General features: G+C 31.6%; 1 protein-coding gene across 1 annotated transcript; it reads left to right on the top strand.

Moving 5' to 3' along the window:
* The first annotated feature begins 2,193 nt into the window (after nt 1–2,193).
* On the top strand, nt 2,194–8,793 carry LOC134234711 (nacrein-like protein). Its single transcript, XM_062716765.1, has 7 exons — nt 2,194–2,474; nt 4,383–4,535; nt 6,065–6,228; nt 6,923–7,015; nt 7,498–7,570; nt 7,921–8,069; nt 8,510–8,793. Exons 1-7 carry the CDS (start codon nt 2,291–2,293, stop codon nt 8,621–8,623), a joined length of 930 nt encoding a protein of 309 aa, XP_062572749.1. The 5' UTR covers nt 2,194–2,290; the 3' UTR covers nt 8,624–8,793.
* The last annotated feature ends 4,422 nt before the right edge of the window (nt 8,794–13,215 follow it).

Below are 13,215 nucleotides of genomic sequence, written 5' to 3'. Positions count from 1 at the left end.
ATTAAAGATGAAAATAATGACCAAACAATTTAGTCTTTCATTTATAAAATAGTCTAACGCAAGAAACGGTTTTTGAGCTAGAAATAGGAAAAATAAAGATAATAAACAGTGATAATGTGAAAGATCTTCCAATGTCCAAATGTGTAAACAGGGCGTAAACACGAACCTTAGAAATTCCAGCGGAGGAACAGGTGAATAAGAGTAGAAAGCATCCCCTATCCTATCACCCGGTCACATCCGCTGTGAGCCTTTTGCGTAGATCAGCCGACATCGAAATTAAGCTCAATTTCATGCCTACGTGAAGAAAGATAATTTGAATTGTTACACTCTATGATTCACCTTCAGAAATGTTTATTAGACGAGAATGTTGACTACTTAACAAGAAATTTTCACCTAAAATTAGCATAATGTCTGTATTTTATATTTTTGGAAATGAATAGATATATATGGATTCAATAGTTGAATTACGACAATATCTTTGGGTAAAGATAGTAAGACGTATAAATGACGACCCATTTGTGGTAAAGGCTTATGTAACAACAGAAAACGCATCAAAGGTCTTTTCACATACAGGAAGTGAGAACGTTTTTGGTGAAGGTTATAAATGAGTAAGAGCTACAAAGTGTTAATCAGTGTATTACTACAGAGGTGTATTTTTACGCATTATTTTGTGTTTTGCAAACAATTTGTATTTTTTCATCCAGTGTATTGGATATATTAAAATACTACTCTTACAGTAATTCATTTCATTTCAATGAAATGCCTCAATGTAAAAAAAAATTACAGGGAACAAACATGACAAATGCTAAAAGAGAATTGTATGTAAAGAGTAATCTGAAGTAATCTTAATCCTCGGATCTGGATCTTTCATAGTTTAATTGTCAAAGTCAAAAAGACGACTGCGAGGCTGCCCGCAGTTGGGCATACTTTCATAATCAAGGCAGTAGTTTTATTTCATTAGAATACATTAATAAAAAAAATATCATTTTACTTCTTTATTTGACAACTAGCAGAAAGAATGGGTGAAAATAACAAACAGTGAGTAATCAGAAAAAAAAGTCATTTTTTACGAACTGAATTCTGCATGAAAACAAAAGTGCAATAATTAGCATGAAACAAGTCAATCAAATTACGAGCCAATGATGTGTTATATTTGCTACCAAGGTCATTTCAACGAACATAGAATTTACGAAATGCCGAAACAATGCTGTGGAACTATTAATAAGATTAAACTCTTCTAATTAAGTAACCTGCTTCGGATTAAAAAAAAAAACATCGTACCCAGAGCATGCTTTTGCTTATCGAATAAGTGAGGAAATGTGAATACAAGGTGCAGATTATAACCTGATATCATTCAATAAATAAGGAAACTCGACAATGAAAAAGTTGAAAGTATCTCGTTTGTCCTAACGTTTAGCTTTTGGTTGGCCCTTATCGCCTATTGTCCGTAAGACATCCGAGTATGAAGCATACGCTCCAGACGCTTTCAAGTTCACTGGGATATATCGAATCAACATATATGCAAAGCAACTTAACTATTTGAGACATATGTCCAGGCATCCAAATTGTGTGTTGACAGCCACCACAAGTGATTATTTTTTTTATTATTATGCAGGATCTAACATTATGAAAGTTGAATTACCATTTTCGTATGCTTTTTAAAGACAAAAGTTAAAAAGCTTTCTACATCTTATTTTCAACAATGCAAAGATGCTAACTTGAATTTTAGAAATGGCAAGGCAACAAAAACCAAAACACAAACACACAAAAATAAGATTTTTTCAGGTATGCGAAATAGGAAAAAAAACCTTGAAAGTAAAATAGAGGGTTTTTTTGTGTAAAAGAAATACCTTATCTAGGGGGTCCAATATTTTACAAAGATATGGCCCGTGAACAAAATGTTGTTTGTGGTTTGGTGAATTCTCACGCCTAATGAAAACCTTACAGCAGTGAAACATGACTTGGTTTAGAATAGAAAAATAAACAAGCCCGACTCATGAAAGCAATAAGCTTATAAAACAAAATCAGTGCAGTTTTAGACGTGAGATGAGTGTTGTTAGCAAAATTAGGTGATAAATGTTAAGGATCATAACACGCTGTTACAACTTAGACATCGCTATATTGACAGGAACACGTAAATGTACCGGAAGTAGAATGTCAAGTCTATATATCTGACAAAAAACGAATGAACAGTGTCCATTCAATCAGAAACGAACGTATGAAAGTCACCGGCTGGACCACACGGTGACAGAGTCACAATTATAGAAAACCTGTCCCGCACAAAATAAGGATGAAGATATCATTGCTAAATATTCAATACAACAGAATGCTTCTGATTTTAGGAATACATTGGCTGTTGATTTCGTTACAGTTAGTCCCTGTCAAGGGTAGTACTCTGATTCGTGAGGAGGAACCCGGGAAAGCTGATATTGAGTCCAATACACAATTTAATTATAGCCCCTACTCGATGAGAGGTGAGTTTTCTTGATTGCAAATATTTACATTTATTTACCACGTTTTTCATATAAAACTTGAACGAGGTGGTTTCAACATCAGGTTATTTTCGTAGGTATCTTATATATCAAAAAGATGCATTTGAAAAAGCAAAGAATATGGAAAGGCCAAAAAAGAATTATTTCAGTATTTTGTCATATATCATCTATTGATAGTCGTAAAAATACATGTTTTTAATAACTTTACTCTGGCAGAAAAAATTTAATTAAATAACTTTCAACTCACTTTTGTAACCGTTTATTTTGTCATTTTATTTCCCTTGTCATTTTAGATGTATGCGTTAACTTTTCAGATTTTTTTTTAACTCATTCATTATTGAAATACCAATTTGTTTTGAAAATTCCCATTTTTTATTAACAAAAATACACAGAACAGAGTTGAAAGCTTAAAAAAACACGTCTAATATTTCAGAAGTCAGTGTTCTATCTGCTCCAATTTTGTATTGTTTAAGACTGTTGAGCTTCAACACTGTTAGGTAACTCCATATATTTCATTCTAATACTCTATTTTGAATTGCTGGTATTAGTATTCCACTCAGTTTATCTTTCATTTATGAGGTACATGTATATATGTGTTAGTAGCTTTGATTTATGGAACATTAAATTTTTCTATACTATGAGTTAAATTTTTTCTTCTACCTAGAAAGTCGATTCATTGAGAGATACACTTATACACTGAGTATTGAAAAAAAGCTATGATAAAATTCTGCATACAGAAAAAAACGTATTTGATAATAGCGCAGTTATCTATCCGTTTTATTCTGCTTGCCGAATCAAACAACACAATTTTATAATTGTCATTAAAGTAAAGTTTTAATCATCCATGAAATTTTAACAAATTCGACAGAGGTTAATTACGGAATATTCTTTGAACTTTCGTCGGAGGAGTTAATCATGCCATGTTTTTACCATGTCTAAGTCAAATATTGAATGTTAAATCTGCAAAGAAGACATGAAACAATGTCAGTTACCACTAGATAAGGCGTCGCTTAATTCACATTTGCTCTCAATCATCATTTTATTTCAAGGAAGAACACTGGTGTTAGTTTGTATAAAAAGCACTTTATCCCTCTAATTCATACGTAGATCCAATTATATTCAACCCATTGAAAAATTCAAAAAGAAATCAAACATTTGTATAGTCTCAATAACTATTCATTAAAGGTTTGAGGTTGTGATAAAGTTGCTCTCATTGTAGTATTCAAATTTCGTCGCAATCCCTCACTTCCAATCAATTTAGAACAATGTTAAGTTTCCTGAATATCCGAAGAGTATATTCTAAGTTTTTTTGTATAATTTGCTTGAGAGACAGTTAATTAAAAGAAGAAAAACTTGCAGCAAATATCACAAGCGAATTTCTTTTGTTATATCTATGTATTCAATGAAATATAGATGGGGATAACAAACAGTTTCCCTTGATATTTTTAAATAAAAAATGATCTGCGTTTAGCGTTTTGTTAATCTTCACCAATAAAACATTTATGATCTCATCTCTGATGTTTTGGAGGCCCATTTTTGCTGTGCTATATTTTTTTTTATTGTTTAACGAACTTTTAAGCTAAAATACTCTTCGTTTTCTCAATGAAGCATATGGAGATAACGAACAGTATTCAAGCCATAAAGTCCAGAAAACAATACAAAATAGGAGCAGAGCAAACACGGACCTCCTAAATATCAGAGGTGGGATCAGGTTCCATCCATGGAGGAGAGGGCATTCCATTCCGACCGGTCACACCGGTAAATGATGGATTTACAATTAGTAAGAAAAATGTCAGTCAGAATTTGACTCGATGATAAATTTTATTTCATAAAGTCATTGTATCGACCATATATTTATTTCTAAGGATTCTTTGTTTAATTTTTGTGAAGGTCCAGCTATGTGGAAATACCAATGGGAGGATTGCCGAGCTAATCGCCAGTCACCGATAAACATCGATACACAGAGGGTAATGCATAAGATGGGCTACAAAATTCACTACAATCTGGAAAACTTAAGGACCAGTGGACAGTTTGTAAATAATGGTATCTCTTTATTCATTGTCAAAATGACATGGAAAATATAAGATGGATATTGGTTAGAAGCATTATTCATAGAGAGAAGAAGTAAAATAATCATATTGAGCTTTTTTTTTTTATCACACTGCAGGACGATAAATTTAGTACTGCAGAAGAGACATCATAAATCGAGGTCCCGTGTTTCAGTGGATGCAAGAAAGAGAAAATTTCCCTTAATAATGACCAAGAGTCCCAATCAAAAGACTAAAATTTACTGTCAATTGATGATGCCCAAAGAGAAGCAAATGATATTCAAATTGACGTAAATCTAATGACTTTTCAACAGACATAAAAATGAAGAAAAAAAAGTTGTCTATGGTCCAATACAACCATACGATAATATATCATATTATGTTCGTTGATGGTAACCTTTATCAGTATTTAATACTTTAAAATAATGTTTTAAAATAATAAAAGAATTGAGTATTGAAATCTCTTATTAGCCTAGAAAACATAAGCATGAAAATCGAGCTTGACAAAGAGTTCCCTCTCTTTTTCTGCAAAAGATTTGTTGATCATCATACACTTGATATCGATCTTATCGAAACTTATTATTCAAATGTATTTAGATTAAGAAGGTTTAAGGGTCAACAAATTTATCATAAGGTATAAGATCATTTCTTAGATATGATATCAATGGGCAGAGAAAAATGTCATACATTTTAGATTTAAAATGTGATCATAGTTGTATATCTTATTAAGTTGTTCTTCTAAAGGATATAAATATGATCTAAAAATTGCTACAACTACCCAGCCCTCTTACACCCATAATTGTACAACTTTGAATAGAAATAATTTACCGATTTCAAATCTAGCACAAACTATATTTTAGGAAAAACGGTGGCTGATTTTTTTCCTGCTTCTTCTTTGAAAAAAAAATTAATTTATCGTACAATTAAAAAAAAAAATCTGAGAAACTAAAAGAAATGTTCTAAGAAACACTACGTGTGGACTTTTTAAAAAGAAATATGTCAAATGAATAAACATTTCATACAAAATTTATAAATATCTTCTGAGCTTTTAAAAGCTTCCAATATAGAAAAAAACGACGTGAGCAAAAAGACAGTAAACTTTTTTCTTTTCACACACTCTTTTAGTAAAATTTAATGTTAAAACTGACTCATGTAGTTTGCCTTTAACATCTTTAAACATTATTACAAATTCTTATCTACCTTTCAGATATGAATAAGATTACCTATATAGATATAAATCTAATTTGCTGTTCTCTGAAAGAAATATTGTTAATGTTATGTACCCTTTAAGATACTACAGAAGTACTTTTTTCCGCGTGGTATTAATTTACGCTATGTACGCAGTCGCAAATTTTCCGCGGAAATTTGTCCAGGCGTACTTAATATAAATGTAAGGCATATAGTTACAATCTAGAAAATCCGCGTAATTTTCTACCCGCGGATTAAACAGGAATTGAGATTCCGCGGAATTATGACCCCGTGGAAAAAAGTACGTTTACAGTAAATTATTCTCATTTCTAATAGGACACACGTGTGCTTTTTATCCTGACAAGAAGCTGAGAGTTTTATACGGGGTCCCCCACTCAGAAAAGGATATTTACGTCTTTGACCAGATTCACATTCACTTTGGAAATGACCTTGAACACGGTTCCGAACATTCCATGAACGGACGTTTCTTCCCCATCGAAGTGAGTAGTTAAAGTCTCATTTGTTTTTTCTTTTATAAATCAACTTCACCGTCTATTGAAAATTCACACAATGAAGCTCTGCAATTCATTCAGAAACCAGCCAATAAACTGAATGTTCGAGGTTTATTATATGTTTGCTCCTAATTATACGTTGTGATAATAGTTTGGAATTCATTTTAGTCAAAAAGTAAATGATCCATCATGCACTTTTAAAAGAAAATTTGTTTGCATGAACATTTCGTCCGTCTGTTTATTTGCATGTTGTTCTGCAAACAAATAAAAAAATTACCTTGCCCATCAATTGCTTGTTTGGAACTAGAGCTTTCATAGTTCTGAAGCGTGAATTCCTGCAAATTTGACCTTTTGACCTTGGATATCAAGTTTCACAAAACCTTGCCAAAATTAAACCATCACCAAATTTTGATAAGTTGCTTCTCGGGATTAATACTCCCTATTGTGAGTCATTGTTATTTGGTACCAAGGCCAATTTTGACCATTTCAAAAAACTTGAATCTTGCCTGTAACTTCCGAATTGGTCATGGTAGTACTATTTTGTTTTCACATTGTATGTCGTGTGAGAAGATCTTCCGCTGACTATTTATTCAAAAGCTCTAAAAATTAAGCTTCTAGGATTTCTTTAAACTAAAAAGAGATTAAATGTTGTAAGTGCTTTTTTCGCTATATTTGTTTACAGCTTCATATGGCTCATTACAATTCCAAATACGGAGATGCGAAGAACGCTTCAAAATACAGGGATGGCACCGTAGTCTTATCTGTTTTATTCGAGGTAAAGCACAGTCAAATATTGATGAGAATAAAGATAATCATCCTCGCAAGCCAGGGGTCCTGAGTCAACACGTTACCGTTTTAGACGTTTGGCAAACGTCATTTAATATCTATGGGCTGACTGTAGCAGCGTATTTCGGGTGGAAAAATGCAAAACTTGTTTGTTTGTTTTTTTATCTCTCAACCAATCACATTTAGCCATTCTATGATAAACAACGTGTAACACATGCACAGAGGTGTCAGCTGACTCTATAACTGCATGACTATTTTGGAATGCTTTACTTTGATAGGTGCTTCTCAATTAGAGATGCAAGCCCACGGATATAGAATGAAAAATGCCTGGGGTCTAACGGCAGCGTGTTGACTCGGGACCCCTGGCTTGCGAGAATGAAAGATAATATGATAAATAATTTATGCTAATTTTTTTTCTTGTGCAAAGGCAATGGGTTGGACTATGAACATTAAATTTATTTCTACTTCTAGGTAGGGCACAACGGTCCGGGAGAAGTAGATAAATTCATTCAAAATTTCGTCCCACAAATTAAAATGCCAAAACGTAAGTATTTCTGTCAAAAGTGGTCAAAGGAAATGACTTGAAGTTGAAGACATGCGTCTATTAAACGTTGCAATTTAAGAACTTTGATATGTTTACTTTGATGTAATTTTTAGAAATGTTTTTACATTAAAAACATTTTTATAAATATTTTTGTATGTTTGAATTCACTCTTACTAAAATGATCATTTTACCCAAAATTCTTTATAAGACTATTTTATTTCAACGTACTAGTTAATCGGTGACTTCTGGCGATTTCGTTACAATTTTGGAGCATATTCATAGTTATTTATATATGATAATTTTGTGAATACGGACATTTCTATGTACGACTAAGTTTACTTTTTTTGAAGATGAAGGAGTTCAGTCAGTTATAGATTTATCGGGAATATTGCCATATAACCGAGACTTCTATACATACTACGGATCTAAGACAACCCCGCCATGTGAATATAACACGCGATGGATCATCTTTAAACAGCACAGAACTATCACTAGAAAGGTACATGAAAGAAACGAAAGAAAGAGTAATATCAAATAGGAAGTAAATGTAATACAGCACAGATATGGTGGCATATTTCTGCCCCTATCTGCAAGATAAATTGTGTTAACATGCAACATAATTATGTCAACATGCAACATATTTATAACTATGCCACCATACACAGAACTATCCTTTAGAAAGTAAAATTTCAGTGAAAATGAAAGTTAAAGTAGAATCAATGTTGTATCTAGTTATGATTTGAAATAAAGACAAAACTGCATGACTTTGAAAGTAACAGATATGAATTAAAAACCACAATTTCCAGTTTTTTTTAAAACTCAAAACAATATCAAAGATAAGTTAACAATATCTTTTTCCCCAGATAGGTGTGTTGTAAAGAAATTATACATTTTCTTGGAAACTTTGCATTAAGATAATTTTGTTGTTGTTTATTTCAGTCTCATAAACTCTTGTTCCTACTCCGTAATAAGAAAGGGGAGCGGATCTCACGGTTTGGAAACTTCAGACCTGTTCAGGATAACTCGTGTCGACTAATTGAGGCTAATTTTTAATCCAGTGCAATTCTTATGTAAAAGATAGTTTTCGTTGGATGTTGTTTACTTAAAGAACATGAGGAGTTTTGAAAGACATATTGATTGGATTCGTTTCAATAAAATGATCAGAGAGTTAACGTGTATGTGTTTAACTGCAAAAGAAGAATGATATATTAGAAATCTCAATATGTGCCAAATGTAAATAGACGATATAAATTATCAAAATAGTTTCGTTTACATAATGTTTTGTTTTAAGGTCATCTGAACATTTTTTTAATGATGTTGGGAAGACATGATTGCAATTCATGTTTTGGGAATATTCTCTGTCATGGTTATTTTTCTTATGATTGATGTAAATTAAAACTTTATGGAAACGATGAGAATTGTAATCTAGATCAAAAAAAGACAGTGGTCATTCATGAAAGATTTTAATCGTTGACAAGGGGAATAAATCAAAAATTTAAATAATACCTGTATATGCATATTTAAATTGCTTTATATTTTAATTTTTAGAATTATTTTCATTCTAAATATCTTTTTGAACAGTCATAGTATTGTGATTTTTCTCTCTTGGGGACAACGCGGGATTCTTAATATAATATTGTTGTAGCAATTTAACTAAATTATGACAGGGAGTTAATTATTTTTTTTAATATATTGTCAAGTCGGAATACCTTGTTATTACTCACCTATGTCTACAAAAACATTCTGAATCTATTCACAAGTGAGGGACCGTTCGCATTGACAATATCTAAGAGGCAAGTGTGGTCTGTGTAACAACCATGACTTACGTTTACCCTGATATTACTTCACGTAACAGGCCTTGTTTCAACGACTATTGGGTTAACGATCACTATTGAAATGTGGTCGTTATTTCAATAGTGAATGCAACAAGGCCCTTTTGGTATCCATGAACAGAATTTATCAAAAATATCCTATACTTGTAAAGAGAATTATCTTGATGTAACCATTTAAGTCAGTAGACTTGATTCTTAGGAACATGTACAGTACTAGGAACGAAGTTTCTGAGAACAAACAATCTAATAACAAAGGAGTTGATAATACACAAAATGAAAGAAGTTAATATGTAGAAAGGTACGATTGATATAGTGTTTGCAAATGCATTTTCAGTTGGTATAATATTATTATTAATACAACCTTATCATACTTACTTAAAAACCATGATTTCTAAAAACCTGTTTTATCAAATAAAAAAAGGAAGATACTTACTATTGCAAGTGCTAATCTTACTTCCTTATCATTGATTAACAATTAGTATAAAGGGCTGAACAAAGGCTGTCAAACAGTGATCATTCATCACTATAAATACCTGACCAAGGGCTAGCAAACAGTATAAGTATTAAATAGACATGATTGGGGTAAAAACTATCTCTTGTCTCGTCTTTTAAAACATTTCAGAACATTTGCTTATTTTAGGAATTATCACGACTATTCGAAATGAGAAAGTTGGTAAACGCAGCACACGAAAAATGGCGACATTTGATAAAGTTACAGCACAACGTACAGCAGTTCAGTTTGATTTATATACATGTATAGTAATGATGTCTATTAATACGTAAAATGAGTTAAGAAGGGGAGAAAATATTAAATTATCAACAGATCTTTCTTTTATAATTGAAATGGAATTTTTCGTAGCAAAATCTTCTTTGATTGAGTCCCCGGGTAAAAGAAAACATATTGACAAACAGCTATGGCAAAAGCAAGAAAAAAAAAACAAAAACAAACAAACAAACAAAGAAACAAATACAAAACAAAACGCTATCATTGTAAATTGCGAGATTTATTCCTGGACTATTACATGGTATGTTTTCTATTCAATATTTACTATGCATATTAATCAAAAAATGTACTAAATAGTAGTAAAAATTTTAGAATGCATGTAATAATAATTTTTATATCAATATTTATGTCAAGCAAGTAATTATTTTCAATTCAGGTAATGGTTTCTGAATAAGTTCCGGTATATGTAATCCTTAATTCCATTTCCACAATACATTCTCAAGACAAAATTCAGCCGATTCGAGAAACACAACTTTTGATAAATAATCAAAAATAATCATTGTTGTCAAAGACCTGTAGATCCTGCTGACAAAGCTATTAATTTCATTTTGTATTATATTCTGAAATGTTTGTATCATTTAAGTAAAGGAATATCCCTTTCGGTGATGGCTCATTATCAAAGGGTAATTGATTAAAAGGTTATTTGGGATTAACTGTTTGGGGGTTTAGGGAATAATTTTACAAGTGAAGGAGTGTATGTTGTAAGGTCATATATATTTATGGTATATTCTGGGTCATTGTGCCAATAAGACAGGAGTGAACAGCCCTGAGATATTGAAACGATGAAAGTACATTTAAGCTTGACAGAGCTTTAGTTTATGAATGGAAATTTAGAGAAAAATATGGAGATAACAAACAGTATTCAAAATCAAAGTCCATAAAACGATACAAAATAGGAGCAGAGCAAATACGGACCTCCGAAACATCAGAGGTGGGATCAGGTACCATCATAAAATTTGTCAGATTTGACTAAATCAGCTTAAGCTCACGTTAATAATATGCAAGTCATTATGCCTATATGGGATATAAAATTTTCTACACCCTACTATCTGAATTGCCTTTGGGTCAATCTATTTATGCATAGACGTCATCGTGCTCCCTCTTTGAAACATTTTTATTTCCGGGAGAATTGAAAAAGGCAAGACGCAAGGAACAAAAGAGTATGTTTTATTGTTTCCAGGTTTTATGCATGCTTTAAATCAAAATAAATATTAATATAATGCAAATATTCCTATATTTAGTTTTAAAAACTTGCAATCCTAATATATATACAGTTCCCATACAAGGAAGCCATTTTTTCTATAGTTAATAGCGATGTTATGGTGATGAAAATTGCTATGATGTTGAAGAATTATATGTATGTTGTTAATTTTTTGCCCTAAAATAAAAACATAAATCTATAAATATTTGGAAAGAAGTATGAATAAATCATTAAATACATTAGATACACTGGATGTTTATTTTCGGATCATACATTAGTATGATTTATAAATGTATTCAATAATTATAACCTTATAAACAAAATTTAAAAGTCACTCAATATACAAAGGATATGCATAAACACTAAAGTATAAGGATAATAGTTTTGAAAGCGGCATTGTATTTACAGACAAACTGAAAGATGTTCAGGTATTTTCTTGGTTTTATTAAATATAACACTTTTTTCAACTTTCAATCATTATGATTGAATATTGGCAGGTATCCCAGCCCGGAAGATCAATATGTGTAGGATTGAGGGTAGGAATTTCTTTACAGACAAATCACATAATACCGGAAGCTTAATGTCAACGTACCAAAGGTGTCACTGTAACAAAGGTCAGTACTACATTAAGGTTCATAAACCCTCTGCTCACTCATATAAAATGTCGCTTGAACCATGATTTTCCAATAGAAATTTTATATACGTAACATATACAAACAATTATAGCATGGCTTGTGGGGTCATTTTGGACAAAAAGAGATTAAAACTTGGCAAATCTATAAAGGAATAATAGATATTAATGTCATTAAGAGTTATCTTTCTTATTAGAGTATCAATGAACCTTAAAACTACAAGTAATGTAGCAAAATATCGCTCAGATAGGAAACAAATACATATCTTCCTTCTTTTTTTTGTGAAAATGTTGAGTATTTCATTATAATTTCAAGCACAAGAAAGCTTTATTTTCAGATTTATTTGTTACAAATACATAACAGAGAGCACTAATAAAAGTGTTCTTTTTTTCAAATTAAAATGGGAAAATAAAGAATGCATATATTTCTTAAACATTGATGGTTCTTCACTCTGACATAATAAATCAACATCGAATATCGGTTATAAATTCTCCTTAACTGGTATCATGAAAGGGAAGTTTAAGCAACTTAAATGGACTTTCTAGTACATATACATTTATCAGAATAACAAGTTTTCTGATACCTAAATTAATCTTGAAAATCGGAGCAACCTCATCATGCTTATGCATACTTTTGTAGAAAGGCAACTATTTGTTGTTAAAATAGATAATATAAGAATGAAATCTGGCTTTAACAAACAGTATTCATGTTCAAAAGTCGATTAATCAATACGATATTTGGAACAGATCAAACACCGACCTCTAAAACGTCAGAGGTTGGTACCATATGCATGGAGGAATAAGCATTTCCTGCCAACCGGTCACACCCGCCGTGGTCGTGTTCTCCCTTTCATGATCGAGGAAAAAACGTTAAAATCCGACGATAATTCATTGTGTAATTTTATAATTGTATAACAATTCGTATAAAATATCAGCCAGCATGTTCGATTGTATTTGTTTACAAGATCTTTGTACTGACCATAGAACTTATGAAATGATGGTTTTTTATCGAAACAGCTGATATTCTCGTTTCATAAACATGTTTGTCAATAATTTACCTCTTTTTAGACTTTTCATACGTAGAGCATGCTCTTGCGTATTGAATCAACTGAGAGACCCCGTAGTTGATGAAGGTATATTGCTGCGTAAGCAGAAAAGAGTTAAAAAGTTAATTCTATCACGTTTATCATAAAATGT

This window comes from Saccostrea cucullata, unplaced genomic scaffold (genome assembly GCF_032062105.1).
Source record: "Saccostrea cucullata isolate Sc308-1 unplaced genomic scaffold, CSIRO_AGI_Scuc_v1 ctg889, whole genome shotgun sequence".
NCBI lineage: Eukaryota > Metazoa > Mollusca > Bivalvia > Ostreida > Ostreidae > Saccostrea > Saccostrea cuccullata.
This window is presented reverse-complemented; position numbering and strand designations above follow the sequence as displayed.